This window comes from Drosophila serrata, unplaced genomic scaffold (assembly GCF_035046125.1).
Source record: "Drosophila serrata isolate PLE 108 unplaced genomic scaffold, ASM3504612v1 contig_184, whole genome shotgun sequence".
In the NCBI taxonomy this organism is placed as follows: Eukaryota; Metazoa; Arthropoda; class Insecta; order Diptera; family Drosophilidae; genus Drosophila; species Drosophila serrata.
The window spans coordinates 5,616,254-5,640,026 of record NW_028257082.1 but is presented as its reverse complement, the minus strand read 5'-3'; the positions used below and the strand labels follow the sequence as shown (position 1 = coordinate 5,640,026).

At 37.1% G+C, this 23,773-nt stretch overlaps 5 protein-coding genes across 17 annotated transcripts in view; 3 read left to right on the top strand and 2 right to left on the bottom strand.

Moving 5' to 3' along the window:
- sm (heterogeneous nuclear ribonucleoprotein L) overlaps window positions 1-818 on the bottom strand; it is a 128,302-nt gene extending 127,484 nt beyond the window's left edge. For 12 of the 13 annotated variants that reach the window (XM_020946250.2, XM_086828359.1, XM_086828364.1 and 9 more), the window contains exon 1: window positions 2-523. The gene's annotated coding sequence lies outside the window, so the exon portion shown is untranslated. Of the gene's footprint in view, window position 1 lies in introns of all 13 variants that reach the window. The other variant, XM_086828375.1, reaches the window with a different exon arrangement.
- Window positions 819-821: 3 nt separating this feature from the next.
- LOC110180404 (uncharacterized) lies at window positions 822-10,862 on the top strand. The gene is made up of 3 exons (XM_020948062.2): window positions 822-942; window positions 9,669-10,025; window positions 10,682-10,862. The coding sequence occupies exons 2-3, from the start codon at window positions 9,813-9,815 to the stop codon at window positions 10,745-10,747; spliced, it is 279 nt and encodes a 92-aa protein (XP_020803721.1). The 5' UTR covers window positions 822-942; window positions 9,669-9,812; the 3' UTR covers window positions 10,748-10,862.
- LOC110181729 (uncharacterized) lies at window positions 6,379-7,459 on the top strand. Its single transcript, XM_020949592.2, is given in 2 exon segments — window positions 6,379-7,271; window positions 7,274-7,459. Coding segments are annotated over 2 exon segments (348 nt in total). The 5' UTR covers window positions 6,379-7,109.
- A 106-nt stretch (window positions 10,863-10,968) lies between the features above and the next one.
- On the top strand, window positions 10,969-11,574 carry LOC110180293 (uncharacterized). The gene is made up of 2 exons (XM_020947952.2): window positions 10,969-11,120; window positions 11,190-11,574. Exon 2 carries the CDS (start codon window positions 11,223-11,225, stop codon window positions 11,388-11,390), a length of 168 nt encoding a protein of 55 aa, XP_020803611.1. The 5' UTR covers window positions 10,969-11,120; window positions 11,190-11,222; the 3' UTR covers window positions 11,391-11,574.
- A 10,737-nt stretch (window positions 11,575-22,311) lies between these two features.
- Window positions 22,312-23,374, bottom strand: LOC110181254 (uncharacterized). Its single transcript, XM_020948964.2, has 3 exons — window positions 23,103-23,374; window positions 22,491-23,020; window positions 22,312-22,387 (listed from the first exon to the last, which is right to left on the bottom strand). Exons 1-3 carry the CDS (start codon window positions 23,319-23,321, stop codon window positions 22,312-22,314), a joined length of 825 nt encoding a protein of 274 aa, XP_020804623.2. The 5' UTR covers window positions 23,322-23,374.
- Between the last annotated feature and the right edge of the window lie 399 nt (window positions 23,375-23,773).

Genomic DNA, 23,773 nt, shown 5'->3' with positions numbered 1-23,773 from the left:
CCTGTTTTGTCGGCAGCGCTTTTCCACTTCGCACTTGTCTCGTTGTTTATTATTTATGCTGTTCGCAGTCTTGCGTTTTTATTTTGTTTGCTGCCGTTTCTGCTGCTTCTTTTCAGTACACAAACAAAACGGGGAGAGCGCGAGCGAGACGACGAGAATCGATAACGATAGCCGTAGACAAGCGCGTAAAGAAGAGGCAAAAATCAACAACAACAGCAACGACGCCGCCGCGGAAGTATTTAATTAAGCCAAAGTATTTAATTTAAACTTGTGTGTATGCAGAATGCACGTTCGCACACACATACAAAACGCATATGCACACGCGAGTTTCGATTCTGCCTTTTGTTGTTGTCGCTTTTCCTTCTGCTGCTGCTGCTTCTTCCTCTGTTTTCAGTTCTCGATTTTCAGTGTTTTCTGCTGCTTTTCCAACCGAACGCCACAAAGTTTGAATTCGTACTCGCATACTCTTTCTCGGTCGCTAACCGCTCCGCTGCCGGCGTCGTCACTGGTGTCGGCGTCGCTGCCGACGGCCTGCCACCCATGTGTGCGAGCGGTGCAGCAAGTGCGTTGTAATTGAGTATGTGTACGTGTGCCGCTCTCTTTACAGCCGCGCAGCTCACACAGATATTAACGCACTCGCACACAAGTGCCAGCGGGAGAGAGAGGAGAAAGAAAAAAACCAAACAAAACCAACAAACACAAGCAGAAGTTACTCTCTCTGGCGCTCTCTCTCTGTCCATCTCCCGCATACACTCACTCTCTTGCACTGCCGTTGTAACAGAAGTTGGGGTCGAGCGGTGGCGGAGGCGGTGGGAACAGCACTGGCGACTTTTCTGCCTTGCGCTGTTTTGTTGTTGCTCTCTCTGCGACTGGCAAATTCAAATTTGTCGCTCACAGCGAACAGTGGGCCAAATGGGTCAATATTTAGTCACTCGCACTATGGTAAATTAATATTTTTAAATTAAATGTAGTAAGTTTATAAGCTAAGCATTAATAAATACAATAATTTAGGTTGGTTTAATTGAAATAGCTTAATTGTGCAAAATATAATTAAATACAATAAATTAAATAATAAATTAAATATTATATAATTTATTATTTATTTATTTTGTAATGCCTTTTTGTAAACTACTCTTATTTCACTTCTATTAAATACATGTTATATTTCGAATTTCTTGTAGTTCTTACAGCAGCTACATTGATTGTACTGTCGCTTAAGAGAGGTTTTTCGCTCTTTGAACGCTGAACTTAGCTCTTTACTCTTAACCTTAAACACTCGAAACTGTGTTCACCTTACAAAACTGTCGCAGGTGTTTTGTTGACCAAGAATATGGTAGAATATAATGATATTGATTAAATTTATAGCGTAACGAACTATAAAGGTTTTATATAATATATTCTTGATCTGCATTAACAGCCAAGTCTATCTAGACATGTTTGCCTGTCCGGGTGTCGGTTTTTTAAGAAAACTACTCCCTCAGTTTTTAAGCTATATAAATGAAACTTTGCAGTTGGTCTTCTATATACTCATACTAGTATATACGTTAGAACAATCAGGATCGGACGACTATATCATATAGCGTCCATAGGAACGATCGGAAATTATAAAAAAAAATAATTATAACTTGGCTAATTTTCAACAGATTTTCATCAAATTTAAGTTATAGCCATTGTGTATTATTCTAGAAATTTGGTATTAATTTTTTGAAAATCGGACTACTATATACTGTAGCTGCCATAGAACCGATCGACAAATTATTTTAAAAAAATGTATAACATCGATGTTTTTCAATATATTTAAATCTTTTCAGAGGTATAGCCATTTTGTATTATTCCAAAATTATGATTTTAGTTTTATTTAAATCGAACTATTATATCATATAGCTGCCATAGGAACGATCGGAATTTTTTTAGAAAAAATATTATAACTTTTCCAGTTTTCAACAGAATTTAATAAATTTTAAGGTATTGTCATTTTTTATTGTTCTAAAGCGTCGGTTTTAATTTTATGAAAATCGAACTACTATGTCATATAGCTGTCATAGGAAAGTTTCGGAAATTTATACACGAAAAATTATAACTATGATGTTTTTTAAAATATTTTCATTTATTCAAAAATATAGGTGTGTTTTATTATTCTAGAATTTTGATTTTAATTTTAATTGAATCGGATGATTATATCATATCGCTACCATAGAAATGATCGTTAAACTGTAATTATGAAACTGTAAGAATAATATTTATATAGGTTTAACTGAATATATCATACAAATTTAATATATAAAAATAAAAATATATATATATAAATATATATTTTATATATCTTCTGTACATTTTTCCTTTTATTTAATTAAATTGGTTTAATTTCTAATTATTCAATGGCAAGCTGCAAGTGTATACAAATTTTGGCGTACCTTGCTTTCTTTTAAGCCCATATTTTACACTCCTTCTTAATATTGAATAATGTTTTAAACCCTTAAATAAATATTCAGCTGTCCATATGCTCCACAAAAAGCTGAAAACTGCATCAAGTTGCGATACAAGGTGGTCTTTCGATAAGTTAAATCGCATGGCATAATGGTTTAATCCATACTTTATAGCTTATTATCACCGTACAGTGCGGCCAAGGTCCTGTGCCCCAAAGTTCTGGACTTTAGCTACGGTGTGTACCCACTAAGCAAGCCCCTTACCCCCCGAGAAAGCTCCTCCCATCCTTGAAGGACACACATACATAGACTAAATAGTTTATATTGTTTACCATTCAACTCAATGTTGTTGCTACTTTGGTTTCTGCTCTTTGGCATTAAGCGTACATACCGTTACGTCCTGGACAGTCCAAGTCATGTGTATAAGACTCAAGAGGACGTGGGCGTTGGTAAGTGGATAAGGGGGGAAATTCGAGGACCACGTTTGGTTGTCCAAGTTTACTTAAGGCTTCTGACAAACGTGAGTAACAAGCTAAGTTCTATCATACAAACTTATTTACTTATTGGATAAGTAATTAAATTCCTTAGGAAATACGATTTCCCCTATTTTTTAAATTATAATTTACCGATCCAATTTCCCATCCAAATACCCGGAAACCCAACCAATATTTCTACATGTCGAAAATATTTAAGGCTTTCCACAAGCCGAAAATTATGCCATATTTTCTTTTATTTTATGAAGTCTCTTTTATAAATATAAACAAATAAAAATAGCCAAAAATGTATACAAAAATTTACACGGTTAAAGAATAATATTTAATACCCATAACAAAAATTTATAAATAGTATTGTTCCGCCATAACTGTTACAAATCCACCTAAACCACTTTGAAGGTTCTAAAAAAATAAATGAATATTTCACATTTGAAAAATGAACTGGCTGCATCTCTCAATTCTTCTTGGAATTTTCGTTATTGAAATAAAAAGAAATTATGCTACGATTTGTCCATTGGGATTAACAAATGTCGGGAGCAGTTGTTTAAAGATATTTGATGCTAATAGGAATTGTCGCCCTGGATTTGAAAATGTAGGTATCATTTGTCTGAAAAAAAAAATTTGTTTACCTGGATTCAAAAAAATCGGTAAACGTTGTATAAAGAAAGATAATGACCATAGGATTTGTCCACATGGCTTCCAAAATGTTGGTAATCATTGTACCAAAAAAGGCACAAACACGATTATCATTAATGGAGTTGTGATGCAAGGGAAGGCTTTGAAATAAATATCCAAGATTTAATTCAGAGACAAGGAAAATATTGATTGATTTCAGAAACAAAATAAAAAATAACGAAAGCAGATTATTGCATAGCCATAAAAAATGGAAAATATCATTTTTGTTCCGCTTTAACTGTTGCAAATCACACATGGCTAATTGAAATGTTGTGACAAAATAAAAATAATATTAAACATTTGAAACATGAAGTGGCTGCATCAGTATATTTTCGTTGGAGTTTTCTTTTTTGGAATACATAGAAGTGATGCTATGATTTGCCCCATTGGATTTGAACGCGATGGTAATCAATGGGTAAAGAGAAACGATTTTGTGAGATGTCCCCCTAGATTCCGAAAAGTCGATAACCTTTGTGTAAAAAGTGAAAAAGGCAAGATTACAATTAATGGCAATTAATCAACGTAATAAATTGTGAAATAAATATTTGGAGCTTTAAGACTTTTCCTAGATTTAATTCGCTTTCGGCCACTTTTCAGCTCAGAGACAGGGAAAATCAGCTTAAGAGGCGACTAAGTAAGTGGCCTCGTTCTGGCTGCCAACTTTCACTCGACTTTCGCGATGCACCAGCATCAGCAGTAGTCGGGGCCACCGCATGCTCCTTCACTTTTAATGCTTCCTTAATGCCCACGCACGCAATGTGTCCCCTGGCAGGATGCAGTCCAGGATCCACAGGGAGTTCCCAGAGCTCCCCAGCTTTCAGCTCCTCTTCTGGGCTCCCAGTTCGCGGGTTAGCTGATAAGCTGAGGCGCTATCAACGCCTTACATCCGCGCGTGTCTTGGCGTTTGGGGATTCCCCCTTCTGGCATCCCGCTTCTGGTTCCTGCATCCCGCTTCCTGCATCCGCTTCCGCTGCATCTGCCGGAGCTTGCTATCCTGTTTTTAGCCAGATTTACAACCCTGCTAACGAACTCCTTGAATTCCACCACTGCAGAGAGGGAAATTAAGTAGAAGAGAATAGATTTTATATTTATTAAATTAATTTAGAAACTTCTTATAGCTGCCTTAAGGTATTTTACGATATAGTTTACTTTGAATTTAAGTTTTTAAACGAGTGTTAAAGATCCGTAGAAACTAAAAACATATTTGAATTATACCTAAAAGCGTAAGACTCACTGGATATTAGTAATGGGTCTAATTACCTCTGTTTTCCTTTAGTAATTTGTTCAAAAATTGTGTTAAAACATAGTTATTTCTTTCTCTGTAGCAAAGCTTGTGTGTTTATCTGCAGCCTCCGCCGGAAAGTGAAACGCTTTTGAATGCGTCCGGCTGCCACAACCGCCACCCTGAAGTTTGACCTTCTTCGAAGCATTTGCCATGCAAAATTTAATATAAGCCTGTGGAGCTTTCGGTTCCCTGCTAATTTCCCGGCTGAAGAATGCTCCAAAACATCTAATGCCAGGGCTCAGTCCAAGTCCGAGTCCAAGTTTCAGATGCAAGTACATGGAATGTGTGGGAATCCTCTTTGCCCAGATGCTAGTCCTAGTAGTGCCTTCGAAAAAAAAAGATAAACAATGAAGTCTTGACCTAGTTGAGAGTGGCTTTTTTGCGCTGCCCTTTGTCATCATCATCCAGAGTTGGGTGGCTCTTGGTGGCTCTTTGGGTGGAGCCAAATCCACCAACTTTACATACAAAAAACGGACGTATCAAAATTGAGACAGCAGGCTGAGAAGGGGTTCACCCTTTCCGATACATTTTCTTTAAACTTTTTGCTTTCATTTTTGGGTATTTCCTTCTTACTTTCTTTTTTTGTAATTTTCTTCTTTTTTTTAGGGAGCTGGATGATATGGGGCAAAGTGCAGTCAGACAGTCATTGGATCATTTGTCTTGGCATTGTTGCTTTCTTTTTCCCTCCAGATTTCTTTTACGGAAATTTTTTTTTTTGGCATACTTTTTTTTTTATCAAGGGTTGAACGACAATGCGGGCTTTTCAGGCATTTTGGGTTCAAAAGGATCTCAGGCGCAGGAAGGATGTAATATTGTAGATACTATGTATTACACACTTATTACGAATTTCTTTAAGAGTTTTTATACATATTGTTTTATTTTACTTTTAGGAAATGTGTGTTCCAATTTAGTTAGTGCTTTTTTAAATAAATATTATGAGTTATTACGAATTTCTTTAAGAGTTTTTATACATATTGTCTTATTTTACTTTTAGGAAATGTGTGTTCCAATTTAGTTAGTGCTTTTTTAAATAAATATTTGGAGTTAAAGGTAGAATTAGATCTTTAGCTTGATTTGTACTCCTTAATTCTTTAAACATGTGCCTACAAGTATGCAATAAATTGTGACAACAACAATTTTTCAACAATGTTAAATAGCTTGGGTCACCTTTTATAAGGATCGCTAACCTCTAGATATTTCTACAACACTCTCCACAATTTGTATAAATTTTTAGGTAATCTTTTCTATAGTATTTTAAAAAAATACTTAACTTAATGTAATAATCCTTAAGGTTATTTCAACCTACATCCCCTTTACCGTGTATTTAATTACCCAATTTTCGGAAGTCTTTTAATATATTTGATTAACCCCAATGAGCTTCACTTTGAGAGTCAATTATCTCAAAATGTTTTCATTAACTCCATGGATATGCTTCAGCTATGGGTGTAGGGTGCAACAGTTCCTGCTGACCGCCAAAGCTTAAAGCATTTTCACCCAAAATGACGCTCTCGAATGCCACACACAGATACACACACACACACATGGATCCACATTTGGCTGGCAGGGAGCAGGAAAAGGCAAAAGAAAGAAAGAAAAAAAGAATGTTGAGAAAAAGCAAACAGAATCACTGCCCCCTGACTGGAGCCTGAATGTTCAGAGCAAATGAAGGTGTCAAAATGACAAGCAGAGACAGCAAAAAGAAACGAAGGATGCACACACACACATACACACACACACACACACATGAACACAACAGAGACAGGTGCACTGAAATAAATTATTTTATTAACTTTTTACACGAACTTTAAAAGCAAATATATTTATAGGAAAATAAAGCCAAAGATTTGAAATCAAACTAAAAGTATGCAAAGGTTTTTGGTGAAAAGCTTAAATATTTTATTTATTTTGTGAATAATTTTAAGTTTGATAGTGTTCTGCTACCTTAATAATATTTTAGTTTATAATTGAGCAAAAATAGTGTTAGGGAGCAATACAAAAAATTATTATGATTTCGAAAATTGTAATACCTAACATTTTATATGTGATATGATAAGTAAAGAACCTGTTTAGGAGGTCGTCAGGATAAAAAGGTTACGCAAAATGGAGTCTTCTCTTACATTTTTAAACAGTACAGTCTCTTTAATTTAATTTACAAAAATATTTTCTAACAAATATTGTGGCCTAATTTTTTCCAGTGTCCCAGTGTAGTGTAGGTTGGACGTGCGATGGATGGATGGGCTGCCCTTCCTTCACCGCCCTTCTTGGCCCGCCCGTACAGCACCAATCCCTACGCCTGTTAGACCGGCTAACTGTGTAAATGGCAAAGCGACAGCAGCATTTGCTAACTTTGCAACAAAAGCAACACAAAAAAAATGGAGGAGGAACATCAACTGCAACAAAAGCAACGGATACTACATAAATGTATCTATATCTATCTAAGCGATGGCCGTGCATTGTATTGCAGTTACGTGCTCGATGGTCCAGCAAAATGGCGAATCGAAAAAAAAATAAAGAGAAAGAAATCTCTGAAACAAAATCAACAAAGAAGCTGCCAGAAAAGCAGCAGGATCTCTCATTGAAAAATCTTGAATACACTATTTATTTAAAAAATGAAAATAGACTCCTAAAAATAGCTGAAAGTGCTTGGAAAATTAGAAAAAATTACAATGAAAAGCAAGAAGTTTTGTTGTATAGAAACTATGACAATTTAAGTTATTGAAAATATTTTAAATAAATTCAAGGTTTAGCTTATGACAATTTAAGCTATTAATTTAAATAAAAAAATTAATTTAAAATTGTTATTAATTGTATATGGCGTTATTGTCAATCATGCTAGTTTTATATCATTGGAAAAGTAATGTTATATAGAATAATAATTCTAATCATAATACTAATGATAATCATCATATCACTGCCACTATCACTATCGATGTTAACACTAGGTACCCCTAGGACAGACTGAGGTCGCGGCAAACGAAGTGCCTCTATTTATAGTTCCTGAGTCAAGAGAGCAGAGAAAGAGAGCGAGAGGAAAAGAGCTACCTCTGTAGCTGCAACAGAGAGAGATAGAGCGTAAGCGCCATCTTAAGATTGTTATTAATCGCGTTATTGTTAATCATGCTAAATTTATATCATTGAAAAAGTGATTTTATATAGAATTATAATAAAGAAATCAATTGGAATTTGATATATGAAAAATTAGCAAACAATTATACAAAATACCCTAAGCTCATTGCTTCCACTTATAAACCTATCCATATCTTCTTACCAAGTTTCTCAGCACTTAATTAGTACACTTGCCTTCTCGGGATATGTCAACAAGTTATCTAATTAAACAGCCAAAAGCCCTTAAGTTAGGGCATTGAGTGCTCGATGAAGCCAAACAAAACGGCTTAAAGACTTTGCCAATGCTAAACTGCTTACTCACTTGCCAAAAAAATAGAAGTGCAAAGCGGATTTAACTTGTAGGAAAACTTTAAATGAGTTCAAGTAGATTTTTGGGCGCACATCCAACTTCATCCAGACACGCCCCCCCATTGATGACTCTACTGCTGGCTTTTGGCTGATGAAGCATAATGATGATGGCTTCGCCTGATTTGATTGATTGATTGATTGATAGCCGAAGATCGGAAAGGGGGAAGATGCCACAATTTTGCACTTGAAACTTAAGCACGGTTGACCGCAAATGATTTTCTAACAAGAAGAAATTCAGATTGCTCATACGCCGCGTCAGCCGCGATGCCGTTGCTAATTTTAGACGAAAGATGCACACATTGCACCTCCATTGCACCTCCATTGCGGCTCCCCCGCCTCTACACGACCAATTAATTTCGTTCAAATAATTATGCATGTTTTTGCATTTTTTGTATAGAATTTTTGGTCATACATGGGGAGAAAAAATTAGTGTTGCAAACTAAAAATATATATATAAATATATATTCACAGAAGAAATTATCAATTTAATTTAACAAGAATTAATCGATTATTTATCGCTATAAATAAAGAAGCAGAAATTTAGTTTATCTGTTTACCAACACCTAAAAAAATATATGATAATAATAAATCTATTCTTTTTAAAATCACAGATTAGTTAAATTTAGTTATAAATTATTACCCAAGGCATTTGGAATTATAAGTAGAATTCGTAATATCCTTACAAATAAAATTCGCAGGGGCACAGCGATGACATTTGCCAAAATAAATAATAATGTAAATAAATATAAATTAATAATAAATACCCTTCAAGATCACAGAAAAATAAATTTATCTGAGCATTCTTAGCCATGGAATAAGCACTTTGGAATTATGAGCAACATTTTAAATGTCCTTAGAAATAAAATTAGCTCTAGCGCATAATATCTTTTACCAAAATAAATTAGTGTATAAATAATTACATAAATAAATATGAAATAGTTATAAAGAAACTGCCTTGAAGATTACAGAAAAGTACAATTTAGCTGAGCAATTTTAGCCAAGGAATGAAGACTTGGGAATTACAAGTGTGGAATAAATGGGACTTTATAATGTCTTGACAAATTTAATTATCTAGGGTCCTTTATGACTAAAATAAATAAATAAACTATCAGTAAAGCTCTTCAAAATGCCTGAAATTATATTTGAAACTAAATACAGCGTTAAATATGTGTTTAAATTACTTTTTTTTAACCTTTAGTCTTTAATGGCTAATATAAATAAATAAATTATTAGTAAAGATCTTCAAAACTGCTTGAACTTTAAATCTAATCGACATTTTTATTAAAATGTACTTTTAATTTCCTCTTTTCAAAGTGCATCCTTTGCGGTAAAGATCGTTTTTTATGACGGCCATGAGCCGGAAGTGCTAGCTAGAAGATTTTTTTGAACGGACAGTGGCAGTGGCGGCACGCGGTGTCCGCTCTCTCTCTCTCTGTGGAGGCGCCAGTTGCAGTCGGAATGGATCAGTGGACGGGTGTGCACCGGGCGTTCGTCATTCGGGCCTATTACAAGAGCAACGACTCCATCAGTTCCGCCCAGCGGTTGTTCAAGAAACAGTTTAGCATTTACCAAACTCCTCCGACGAATGTGATCAAGTCCTGGCTGAGGCACTTCGAGAGCACCGGGTCCTCGCAAGGAGGATGTGGGGGATATGCAAGATCTTCCCTGCCGGTGAGTTTTCTTTTGAATATAAGTAGGGAATATATACTGGATATACATATTTGGGGTAAAATTTCTAGAAATTGCCTGGAAGTCTTATTTTGTTGGGTCTTAATAATCACGCTGAAAATATAACTATGAGGATGAGTGATGTTAATTCATTTTTGTGTTATTTACATTTATATTTATATAAAAATATAATAGTTGTTCTTTTAATTTAATTATAAAAATAAATCAATGATTAAATAATGCAGTTCTTATAATGTATGACGATTTCTAACGGGTTTCTATGGCCATCTTCATAAAAGATACTTATATTGATACTAATAACTAAAAATACAGGTTTTAGATCATGTTTTCTTATATAAAAAATATTATTTTAAATAACCAACAAAGTTGTAAGTAAAACTATGTCAATAATGCTCTCTGGAAAACAAAGTTTTTTTATTGTTAGCACATGTTTCCAATTTTAGTTTAAGTACAAAGAAATTAAAAAGGTCTAATAACTGTCCCACAAAACAGGCATTACAAATTTAAAAAATATTTATTCTCCATAACATGTCAAATGTAATAAATAATCATTTTTATTCAACAATTTTATATAAATAATATTTTCCCCATTAATTCCAATATTTTAAAGCGCATAATATTTCTGAACTTTATTCCAGCAAATTTTCTGCACCATTTGCAATCAATGCCTGAGTAACGAGAAAAACTTTAGCTCCGTGAAGTGAATATGCACACGAATGGAATATATATAAGTTAATCTGTTTAATGGTATATAAGTTAGTGTGTATGTTTCGCAAATAAATCTCTTGGCTAATTAACAAGCTTGCCAAATCAACAGCATCTGTATTGCTGGCTAGTTGGCTGGCTGGCTGGCGCTGTCTTGACCCACTTGCTTGTTTGCATTTCTGAAATATGAAAAATGTATACGCAAAAATCCGAAATCAGAAATTCTTTTGAGCAAGTGTGTCATGAAATTGCCATTCGTTTCTGCTCTATATACCTGGTCGGACAGCACATACATATTTCCATTCAAATACATACTATATATCCGAATATACCTGGCGCGAGTGTACATACATATATACCGAGCACAAATTGGTAAGAAATCCAGTGTGATTAAATGGTAATTCATTGCCTTTAAGCCCACCTGCCCCTCGGCCTCATTAGATCCTGACTCGGCATATTTTTCAAAGCTCCAAGATGTCCCTGTGGTCGCAGCTGAAACCCTTGGAATTCTGTCGAACTGTGTACAGTGACCACAATTCCTGGTCGTTTGTCAAATGTTCGGTGGCCTTTTGTGCCGGTGTGCTTCTCATTCGCAGCCTGGAAGGTAAATTGCCCGACAATGGCTTGGTTCCCAATATTTAGGCTAAGAATTCGGTGAAATTGTGGTGACCATGCTGGTTTAACCACCAAATTAAGGCTGGACTGAGTAGGGAATAAGAGAAAGAGAGATCCAGACTTTTGGCTTTGCATTGCTGGTTTTATGTTTATTTAAAGCAGGAATTAAATTAAATAAAGAATAAAATATTTGAAACTATTTTATTTGCAATTTTATGGTGTTTTATTGATGGTCCAGTAAATTAAGCTATTAGCTTTCGATTGACTTTTAAAAATAAACTCTAGGCTTAGTTTAGTAATTTCCAAGACCTTGACAACTTTTTCTGATTAGTTTTTATATAATTTTAATCATCATTTCAAAATCTCATCATTTTAAAAGTAATCAAATGCCAATTGAATTGAAATTTATTACATTTTAAAAACTAAGAATTGTAAGAAAACTTTTAAAAAGTAAACATGAGCAAATGTTTTTTCTTTATAAACAATGTTATCATTAATTATTTAAGCTGCCACATCTGGATAAGTAGTACTTCACATACATTAAATTTTAAAATTAAACGTGTTAACAATCCCCTAAGAAAATTCCCCAATACATCTGAAAATCCTAACCTTACCCTTTTTAGCATAATTTATTCCCTTGAAAATTTCACATTTCTATGCCCATAATCTGTGTTCATGTGTCCAATGCCTCTTCATCATTTCCAGTTGGCTTCTGGCCTGGTCCTTTATATGGTTTATGGGTTTATTCCTCACTCTCCACTCTCCGCCACACACTCCTTGTGACCAATCAAAACCTCAGTTGTCAGCTTTCGGCAAAGAAGTAAATCTCATATTAACCATTTCCCAGGATGCCAAGTCGTCCTCCGTCATCGTGTTTACTTTTGGCACCCTGCCTGAAAATGTCCACTTTAAGGGGATATCATCGGGCTGTCATGTTATTTTGGAGTAAAAAACCATGTGTGGAGGAGAGGAGTCCTGATGACAGGCATCCCGTAGCTGGATGATGATTCCTTCGAAATGATTTTTGCGTTGCACCCCCTCTGACATCCTGCTGGAAGATTACAATCGGAAAATGCGCATAAGGTTTTACATTCTGAGACGAGGCAGCCAGAAGCATGGCATTAGTTTGAGATATGTGGCAGCCAAGCCTCCAGGCTGGTGGCAGCAACAAAAAAAATAAATAAAATTAGGCAGCGCTTTTAGCCATAAACATAAAAATTGTTCCTGCAGCGACCAGAGGAGGAGAAGGAGGCGGAGAAGGACTTCGTCCCTTAGCCAGCAGCGATTCCTTGGCATCATAATTTCGAAATGACAGGTAATTTGGAAGCAGCAACAGGAACGGGAAGGGGAACGGGAACGGGAACAGGAAGTGGAAGCCGCATCTCGATGGAGAGCCAGGATCGTGTGAAGTGCGAGTGCCAAATGGGAAAATGATGCGGGTTTATTAAGTATCGTTACTCAAAAAGGAAAAACCCGCCCAGATACCCCCAAAAACGAAATCCCTCGCAACAAATTTATGATGCGCCGTTTCCAAAGGCGAACCCAAAAAGAAAAAAAAAATGCAGAAAAATGTATATTGTAAATATACCCGAGATGTAATAGTGGGGCCGGGGGCAACACTTCCTTGCAACATAACTTCTCTCCCCTCTCACCACCCCATCGAGTGATTTAAGCTCGGAAAAAATGCTGCCGCACATGAACATGCAACTAATGAGCTGAATTATTTCACGGTTGGTGAAGGCGTAGTTACCTGGTCTCGACTCCTCCTCCTGTGCGGGTGGTTTAAACTCTAATTGAAATTTAGATAGCTGCTACGTGCGCCAGGTGTCAGGACAGGTGATGAGTTAAACGGACCGGCGATGCGAGGCGGTGGAATGTGTGTAGAAATTGGCCTCGGAATGCCAAAGGATCAAATTCCCGAGACCCAAAATATTTGCAGGAGACATGGCTAGACGTCAAAGGACAAAGGGAGTGAGTATAATTTCATTACGGGCTGGCACTTTATTAAGGTAGATATTTCTGGGGAAATTAATTAAGGTTAAAGAAAATACAATTAAAATATTTAAATATCAGATTTTATTTGTATATTTCTGCAGGGTATTATATTTTAGGTTAGTTGCCAATTTCCGATTTCTAGCCCTCTCTCTCTCTCTCTGTGGCTCTAGCTCTAGCTCTAGCTCTATCTCCATCAGGCTCTAGCTCTAGCGCTAGCTCTTGCTCGCTTTAGCTCTCTCTCTCTCTAGCTCTAGTTTAAGCGCTAGCTCTAGCTCTAGCCCTCTCTCGCTCCCGCTCTAGCGCTAGCTCTAGCTCTAACTCTAGCGCTAGCCCTCTGTCGCTCTCGCTCTCGCTCTAGCTCTAACTCTAGCTCTAGCTCTAGCGCTAGCCCTCTCTCGCTCCCGCTCTAGCGCCAGCTCTAGCTCTAGCTCTAGCTCTAGCCCTCTCTCGCTCTCGCTCTCGCTCTAGCTCTAGCTCTTTCTCACTCTCACTCTCTACTCTGCGACTATAAATACAGGCGCTGCCGTCTCACTGGCCTTATTTCGTCGGCGGCCTCCCACCTGTTAACATCTTCGGTGATAAGTGATAGTGAAAGTGATTACAGTCCGACCTCAATAATATCGCCTGACCAATGGAATGCAGCTGGATAAACAGGAAGTAGCTTACTTCGGCGATTACTACATGGGAATGGCTACAACTACAATGGCTTAAGAGGATAACCGGTAAGTCTTAACCATGACAATTATATCATATATATCAATAGATACTATAGATGGGATCAGTTGTGCTAGCTTAGCATTTATTTTCCAATTAATTTCTTCATTGCCATAGATCCCTATTAATATACTTAAATCTTCGGAGCAAGTCAAGCAGATAGCCTCTTAAGGAATCAATGTAAGTGTCTTTCAGAACACCTTCTATTGAGAGTAAAACAATATTTTTTAATAGTTGCTTTATTTATTTATTAATTATTCATTTTAAAAGCTTGTTTTATTTATTTTAATTGCTAAACTTACTCAAAAACTTACTTAAAACCAGCAAAAGTCTCCTCGTTCCACCTCATGTCTGTATATATTTTGTGCCTGGTTACTGTTTTCATTTCCGGCTTAGTTTTCCTCCACTTAATCACTCTGCATATACCTAAGTTGTCAAATATCTTAATTTTGTACAAATATACATTCTTAAAAGCCAGCAAAAGCCAGTCTTGAGCATCTGGATTATATCAGTAGGTCCTCTGAGCTTGAGTATCAGGCATCACATTGGCCATATTTCATTATAGAGAGCCTTGCAGCTCGTTTAACATTTGGCTATTAAAAATGGCGCCATTGATGCGAATATTTATTGTAGCCGGGTTTTTTCATAATGTTGGATTATCTAAGCACATGTCTTGCCGGGATTTATGGGGGCCAGGACTCGCACACGAGAAATGTTAGCGAAGGGGGACGGAATGCCAAGAGTCAGCTTTAAGCCGTAAGGAAATTGAAATCTTAAGCTTTATTGTTTCACTGGCCCCAGGATTTCCCCCATGTGTGTGTGTGTTCGTTTGGGGGATTCCCCTTGGCGCGACGCATGCAAAGTGAAGCGGGAAAGTGAATAAAACTGCAGCAAAAGCAATTTTCATAAATATTTAATGGATAATGGCGAAAATAAGCGCAAGGAGCATGGCCCAGCGGCATGATGAGAGGGCAGGGAAATGGCCGGTAGTACATGTGTCTGTTTTTCCCCCCTCCTCCTGTCAGGCGCTTTTCCTTGTCCGCTTTTCCTCCCTCCCCACCATCGATGTATTGTTATGTTTGTGTAGATATATGACTTCCATACAAAAACACCACAACCACCTCCTTTTCGCCACATTGATATGTCAGCATATGTGTGCGAATCTCGGCTTTTAGTTTCGGCCCAAGGCCCAGCGATTCTCATTAAAATAACACAGAAAAAAAACAAAAATGAAAGGAGAAAAACTGCTCGACTTTTATATTTACCATTGATTCTGTCACGCGAAAAAGTAATTACATTTCTGGGTATTTTTTTTGTATTGCTTAGACTTATTTTGCTACCGATTTTTATGTGCTTAAGATACATTATAGGATGTGTTGCACATATATTAAAAACCTTAAATGTCTTAAATACTTTGATAATAATTAATCAACATCAAGAATTTCCCAATAAATCTTTGTACTTTTTATTGATCTGGAATTTTGTATTTATAATGAATAAAAATGAATTATTTAATGATGTAATAATATATTTTTTTGCTTGAGAAACATTAAAGAACTTTAAACTCAAGGTAATATGCTATTGAACCTAATTTGTTGATTAGAGAAACGTTTTACAAATAAATAAACATTCTTTAATAAGGAAAATTCTTCTCCCAATGCCTAATATTTTCACAAGGTTTCTATCTTTATAATGATTATTTTATTGCAATACAAAATATGTATATACATTTTGATTTCTTCTAAGAATGATTTAGTATAAGAATTTTATATTATTCTATTATGATAACGCAAAGGTAAAAAATTGATTAATAAAATAAATGACTAACTTAAAAATAACTTTCATTTATTCAAGTATCCTTTAAATAAATTAAAAATTTAACCCAATGAAAACTCCTCTTACTCACAATGGTTAGATACTCCTAAAGCCTACCCAATTACAGCGTATGAAAAGCCGAGAAAATGAGAGGAAAATTCACGCGAAATGGAGCAGCCGGCGAGTCCTTTGTCTCTGCCTGACTGCCACTCCTGCTCCGCTCCACCTTTTTGGCGCTGGCTCCTTTCTGTTGGTCCTGCTCGTCGTCGCTGGAGTCCTTCAAGTGTGCCCATTACAGACGGCAGAAATCATAACAATAAAAGTGTGACGGGGCAGGAGATTCAGGGGGGGATGGCGGGGATTGGTGGGCCACTGGCGCTCCTCTCTTACTTAATCGATGATGATGAATAATTGATTCGCTGCGATGCGCCCAAGCATGGAAATGAAAATGTCGGTGCATGCGAAGAGAGGCTTTCTGTTTCTGTTGCTGTTCAAGTTTCGGTTTCAATCGTCCTCGTTCTCGTCCTCGTCCTTGTCCGTGTCCGTGTGTATCGTGTGTAACGAATGGCAAATTTCAGGAAGCGGAAATGGCAATTGCAATGGCGTTGGGAAAAAGGGAAATGGAGACGGGCGGCAGGCGGCTGGCAAAAGGAAAGACAACGGCTGAGGCAAATGTGAAGTTGTGCGCTAAATGAAATGCCAACACAGCAACACGGCCGAGCAAAAGCGGAAATAGCAAATGCGAATGACGCTGGATTGTTGGACGCTTCGCTGGGCCCAGAGGTGTGGCCAAAGGGGGGAGATGGCACCCGGACAGGTGCCAAGACACACAATTTGCCGGTATTTAAATTTCATTTCGAGTCCTGTTTAAGGGCGACAGGAAGCAAAAAATATATTGCCTATCAATAATGAATTCCATGTGAACTTCCTTTCTAGAACATTTCTGATAAAAGCTGAAACGAGCTGGTTGCCATAAATCATAAATAGGAAAATCATTAGTATTGTTTATTGGGCGGAAAATATGGGGGGGGGGCTAAAAAATACATATATAAATATTTATAAAGAAATTTAAAAGGAATTGAAGGTTTTAATAATTATAAAACCTATAAAGTTCGTGAAATGAATACTTAGGGTGTATGTCTTAAAGATCTGGAAGATTTACTTGGTGAAAATTGTAGGAGAAACGTCGACAATATATGGTAAAAATTTACAGTAATCAATTAATTTTAAGAACAGATTGAGGATAAATTTGAGATCATAAAGCGAGAATAATATTAATAATTTTAACTTATTCCACCAATTATATAATATTTCCCAATTTAAAATAGTTTGCAATAATTATTTTATCATTTTTCTATTGTTTATTTAACTAAATTATACCTTCAATTGACAGGTTATCAAATACTTGAGTTTATAAATTATTTGTGTATTTATTCACTTTTAACTAACTTAAATTTTGCAGCCAATAAATATCTTTTGCAAAGCAACTTAAAATGTATAAAATCGAAACCTATAAAATATTTCTTCCCAAGCATTCTAAAAAAACACTTAAATTTAATGCTTTTAAAACCTTAAAACTAACATGACTTTACCTTAATTGCTTTGTAGCTCGTTATTTTCCTTTTTTCGAGCAATTTCAATTAGGAATCAACCCGATCTGCATCCACAGTAAAAAGGCGAAAAGCCAATTTAATAGTTTTCTGCATTTCCTCTTTCACCTGAAACTGGATTCTGGCGCTCTTTTTACTTTTTATATATTTTTTCATTTGACACTGAAGAATTTATTCCCTGGTCGCTGGCTATTTAAAAATATAATCTTATTGAATATTTAAATGGTAAATGGACGATGGGCCTGCGGCTTCTGCGAATGCTGAGCGACAGGGACCGTTGCTGCCTGGCACAAAATTAGATTTAAATATTTTGGCATTTTCCATCAATTTTCATATAATGCAGTCAGTCAGAGAGTGAGGCAGTGAGGCAGGCACCGGTTCAGATGCAGGTCCTGTTGCATGGAGGAATGCTGATAGTGAGTGGGATTCGGCTGTGGCAAGTCATCGTGGATTTGAGATACACACACACACACACACACGACCACACATGCTCAATCATTTATGCAGCAATCAGTGCTGACGTCTTTTCCACACGTACGATTACCGGCATAGAGAGATCCTGGCCCTCTTACTCTCGGTTATGTGGAGCATATTGGGAGTGGAGTTGGTTCTGGGTCCTGGGAAGCGGGAATCGGAATCGGATTCGGATTCGGATTCGGAATTGGAAATGGAATTGAGTGCGGGGTTAACAATGAGCGGAGGCGGCCCAGATTGCGGCTGTCGTTGAAATTTCTTGAATTTAAATCAATGGGACATGCGTTCGTGGCGTATGAGTAATATTGTTGGAATTTACATGTGCACGTACCTGATGAGCCTGTAAAAAGATTCATTTAAATAAAGGCTAAACGATATATTGTTGAGAAATATACAATACATATGGGGAATATTGATTTAATTTTATGGGTTATAAAGGTGGTATAAAGTTAGAAAGGTTGTTAAATTGGACTGTATTACTTGTTAAAATGAGAGCTAAAAAATGTCTTTTAAGGTATGTTTTTTATTAAAACAAATACTAAATTAATCAGTAGGAATATAATATATATTAAACTTTCCTTAATCAAAATTTTTTATTGATTTCCAGCTTTGCAAACTAAAAGTTCGAACCTTTATGACAATAAATCACTTGATCATATTTTATTTCTATCAAATACAACATGTTCATATATAACTTCTGTATAACAAGAGATACATCTCTAAAAAAAAAATAATAACCAATTAAACAATCATTTATCACTTTTTTTTAATAGAATCACGAACTCGATAATCCAGAAAACGGATTATTCCCAACTGCTCGCATAGTAAAATTGTGCGAAAAAAGCCATGGCATGATTTGAAGGTTGAAATCAAATTAAGTCAAGTGAATAAATTGACTTTTAGTGCATATCGAATTCGCAAAAAAGCGCATCCAAAATATAAAAAAAGGAATATAGAAAATATGCGTTGAGCAAATAATTCGAGAACAAATCTATAGAAACTCATCGCTTTCAGGCAGTGATACCTCATGGAGTTGGATGGCGAGGCAGTCAAATGTAACTAAGAAAAATAAACTAAAAAAAAATCCACTCGTTGATTTAAATGAATTTTTTATCGAGTCTGGGAATTGAGTGTTTAAATAAAAAGCTAAATGTATATAAATTTATATTCAAAGTTGAGAAATATATGAGGGGACTTTGAGGTCCTAAAAGGCTAACTAAAAAACATAAATATTTTATACTTTGAAAAGTCTAAATGTATTTTAAATAATACAATAAATAGGCAGAAATAGTTTACAATAGAAAATACATAAATTAAAAATAAATTTCCCAAGGTTATAGTGAAATATAATACATTTTTCTGTAATCATAATATTTTTCATTAGACTTCTCTTCCTATTTTTCATTCGCCCAGCAGTCTTGGCCTTAAATAGAATAAAGTTAAAATCTTAAATGCAATCTATCCTTGGAAAGCCTTATTCGTAGATTGCCTTCTCCTTCTCCTCAAGTCATATCCTGCGTTCGCATCTGCCACTCCTAAACTGGACTGAACGTCTTCCCTAGACTCCTTTCCCTTTCCGTGCGCTCACCTGTCAGTGGCAGCCCTCTGGCCGCTTCATCTTCATTCCCCGTCCATGAATAATCCGTGCGACACTTGCGTTTTATGGCTTTGCATAGTTAGAAGCTGTTACCCGAGGGGGGTGAGAAGAGCCCCTTGTTCCTGGTCAGCATGCCCAGGCGCTTCCTTTTAGTCAGCGTTTAGCTGGACCTGAAGGAGATGAAGTTGCACAGAGAGAAAGATTAGTATTGCATTTAAGGATTCAATTACAAGAATTAAAGGTCTTAATCAAGCTGCGAATATAGCTGCAAATATATCTTAAATAATAATCTTTATTCCTGTAATAAGAATATAGTTTATTGTTTTTAATTGTCATATTTTTTTCTCTCTGCTTTTGGAGCTAGAAACGTTTGCAGGAAGCCAACAACAGGTTGCGTGCCAATGCAGTTTTTCATTGCGAAATGTCGGCGCTGATAGCGAGTGTAATTATTATGCTGGACTGCGGGTATGCATGCTCCATGCTCCATGCTCTCCGGAAGGAGATACTGGAGGATGAGTGCTCCGCAATTCTGGTCCTGTTTTGCCATTCCCTCTTCCACTCCACTCCACTCCACTCCACTCTCTGGGACACCCATAAACGCCTCTAGTTATGCAATAAATAAAATGCAATTGTTGCGCCAGGAACCGGGAGGTCTGTAGCTTTGGGTACATGGGAATGGTTTGCTGGGTGGCTTTATGGCTCCGGGCTTTGGCCGCCATGTTTGTGAACAACTGCAAGATGGCGCCCCGCATCCGTTATGGCCGAACAACCAAATCCAAAACGCACACTTTCGCGCGCTGTGTCTGCTACACTTCCGGTTTTTGTGCGAAAAGTTGTCGCGTTGTTCGCGTTCTGGAGACCAGCTTCCGCTTAACTTTGGCTTATTTAGCTTTTGCTTTAATTTCACAAGAAAGAAAGCATAGCATTTAAGGTGTCTGGTGGAAGGTCAAAAGGGGGGTTGGGCATAAATAATTTAGGGAACAAGGAATAAGCAACAAAGTTGTGGACTTGAGGACAACGACTCACTTGGCCTGCATAGAAATTGCAGTTTACAGTTGCTAATTGAGTGTGCCGACACAGAGTCTGTGCAGGTGGACTAATGTAGGTAATTAGTGCGGGCGACTTGGCTGAAAAGATTTCAGTACAAAGTTGCACAGGAAAGGCTTAAGTTTTGGCCTCGCACTGGGGTGGAAATAAATTCAAAAGATTGCATAACAAAAGCTGCAACTAAAGGACAGTGTCAATAGTAATCCCTTAACTAGAGTTTAAACGTTATTTAATTAAGGCAGAAACATTTAATTGGACATTGAATATATATAATTTTTAAGTGGTCTTGTCTTACTTACATTTATCTAGTAAATAAATGCCATATTACGCACTCTCGGCTAACTGCAATTTCATGTATGGGCCAGGACATTGCAGGGCATTAAGTTTAAACTCGATTGAAGCACAATCACGCCCACCGGGATAATGCAGTTGTTGTGGGAATATGGCCAGAGCCGGTAGTTTATGGCCAAAGCGAGATGCTGGGCATCTGCTACTACATATTACTGCTCCTGCTGGCAAGCGAATCCTTTTCGTCCCTGGCCACGTGGGCGTGCACTGCGTTGTCTGGACGACGAGGACAACTTGCCACATGTGGCAAATTAACTTAAAATTAAGCAATTAATTTAATTAGAGCACGGCTCGGTGTGTGTGTGCACCGTGGGCGCCCCAAAGATTTGCACCGCACACACACACACACACACACACACACACACACACACGCAACAGTTGCAATTAAGCCAGCCTTCACACACAAATACACACAGAAAACAATGCTTTTTCACTATTGCAATTGGATTTTAAGCGCATGCGGAAATTGCAAACACAAATTGATAAAGCAAAACCTGTATGAGAGTCCATGTGTGTGGCAATAAAAACCGCGTTATATAAGGTGAAAAATTGGCTTACGCCTGGGACTGACTCCACCAAAGAAAATTGAACGCCGCAATATATATGCCATGGCAATGCAATTCATTTCTCCATTAACCAATTAAATGCAATTCATCAACTGACATTCGCAATTTACAAAAAAATACAGGCATATTAATAAAGGATCTGTTGAAAAACTTGCACAGATTAAAATTCCCAATGACAGCCAACATTGAAAGTGTTTTAAAGTCAAGCGGAAATTATTTTAAATTGAGTGCAAATTTATATTAAACTGACTTTATGCGTTGCCAAGTTGTTAAACAGTATGTGAGATGAAAATTTTATTTATTTATTTGTGAGAAAAGTTTGTCTGTAACAAAGGATTGCAAGTAAAGTTTGAGGGTAAAACTAGGAAATGTATTATTTTTATATTCCAATGGGGACTCTCAGAGAAGGAACTGCTTCTGGGATAGGAACAAATTTTTAACATGTATTTTTGGAGAGTAAAAAGAACAGAAATAAAAGAGAAATATAGGAAATAATGAATTTCTATCTAAAAGTGTAGAGAAGTCTTGTAATCTACATTATTAGATACAGAATTTTCAGTCCATTTCTTGCTTTAAAAAATATAGTTATTAAAGAAACCTACATCTACACTTCATCTTTAATAAAAATACTTAAACATTAAATATTTTTCCACCAAATTAAAAAGAATTAAATTCATACAATAGCATTTACCTTCAGTCAATGTATTTCACGCTTATGGCTAAGATCCAATTAGTGGCACTTAAACTCTATATCTTATTACTCGTTTTTGTTTGTTAAGTCATCAAGCACTTTCTGCAGAATTGGCGGCTGCCAAAAAGGGGAAATTCAGACCAACCAGCATGCTGTACAGCTTTCTGCTATCGAAGATGAAAGGAAAAATAACAAATAGCAAAAAATAAGAGGAAAAGAGTTAGGTTTTGTAAGCGGCTTAGTGGGGATTCTATCTGAGTTTTGGCTTACTAGATCGAGTCGGAGCACTTGCCCTGGGCATCCCGCACCTGATGGCTCCGGCAACGGGCACCGGCACCGGCTGATGATTTCTTGGCGGCGGGCATCGAAGATCGTTGAACCTTGACCTTGAAAATGGGTGAGTTGGGACCTTTGGGTGGTGTGTACTCAATGCCATCGGGCAGGGAAGGTGGCGTAATGGAGGGTACATCCTTGGACCTGCCATGCAGCGGATGGTGTGGATGTGAATGTGGGTGCAGGTGTGGAGCCTTGGTTGCCCCACCAATGGGTGTCTCCACAATCATTAGATTATTCAGCCTGGATTTGGGCTTTGTCACACTGGTTACCAAGTCAGCTAGCAAGCTGGAAGTGAAACTGGAGTTTAAGCTGGGAGTAGTAACCTCTGTGGTCTCTGGCGGAGCCACCGATTGTGAAGTCGCCTTGGTGCTTGTCGAGGTACTGGCCTCAGTGGTCAACTTGATCGGCTTGACGGTCAACGCACTGTCATCATAATAGTAATCCTCCTCATCGTTGTATGTCTCCTAATTGAGAGATCCCGCAGGTTATTTTTAGACCATCGATTCTGGCCAACTGGTTCTTGGAATGAACAACAAACACACTCACCTCAGCCAGCCCATTCTGGCCCACCTCGATGATGGCCACATCCTTAATGCTCACATGGATATTGAAGCGACCCGTCTGCCTCTGGTCGAAGACCACTCGCCCTGCCGCTGACTCCGGTTGCTCGCTGGTCACCACCGGCGCCGTTTCGCCCTCATCGATGGGCAGTGATTGGCCCAAAGTTAGGCCAAAAGCGATCAGGGCCAGGGCTATCAGTGGCATTTCGAATTCGAGGGGGAAACCAGTTCTAATTCGAGTCGAAAAGAAGAAATTAAATGCGAAGCGGCTGCCGGCACGTGTGTTCGGTTTGAAGGTGCGATCACAACTGGACGGATCGCTGGGCAAGAGGGCACTACTTAAAGGCAGTATTTAGTTGGCAGAACACTGAAGAAAAAATTGTGTTATTACATAAAATAAAAAAGTACATTTTAAATGATATATTTTATATAAAATAAATTTGATGTAAAAGATATTACTGGGTAAGAGGATAACCTGCATTAGTAGGCTGTCTCTGGAGAAATATGGTAGTTCGCGTTAAAGTTAAAAAAGAATCATTTAAAATATGTTAAAGTAAACTAAAATGTATGCAAATAAATATTAAATGTGTTATAAATATATTTGTGAATAAAGCTAGATTTAAATGTGTTATATTTAAAATTTATTGAATTTTTAAA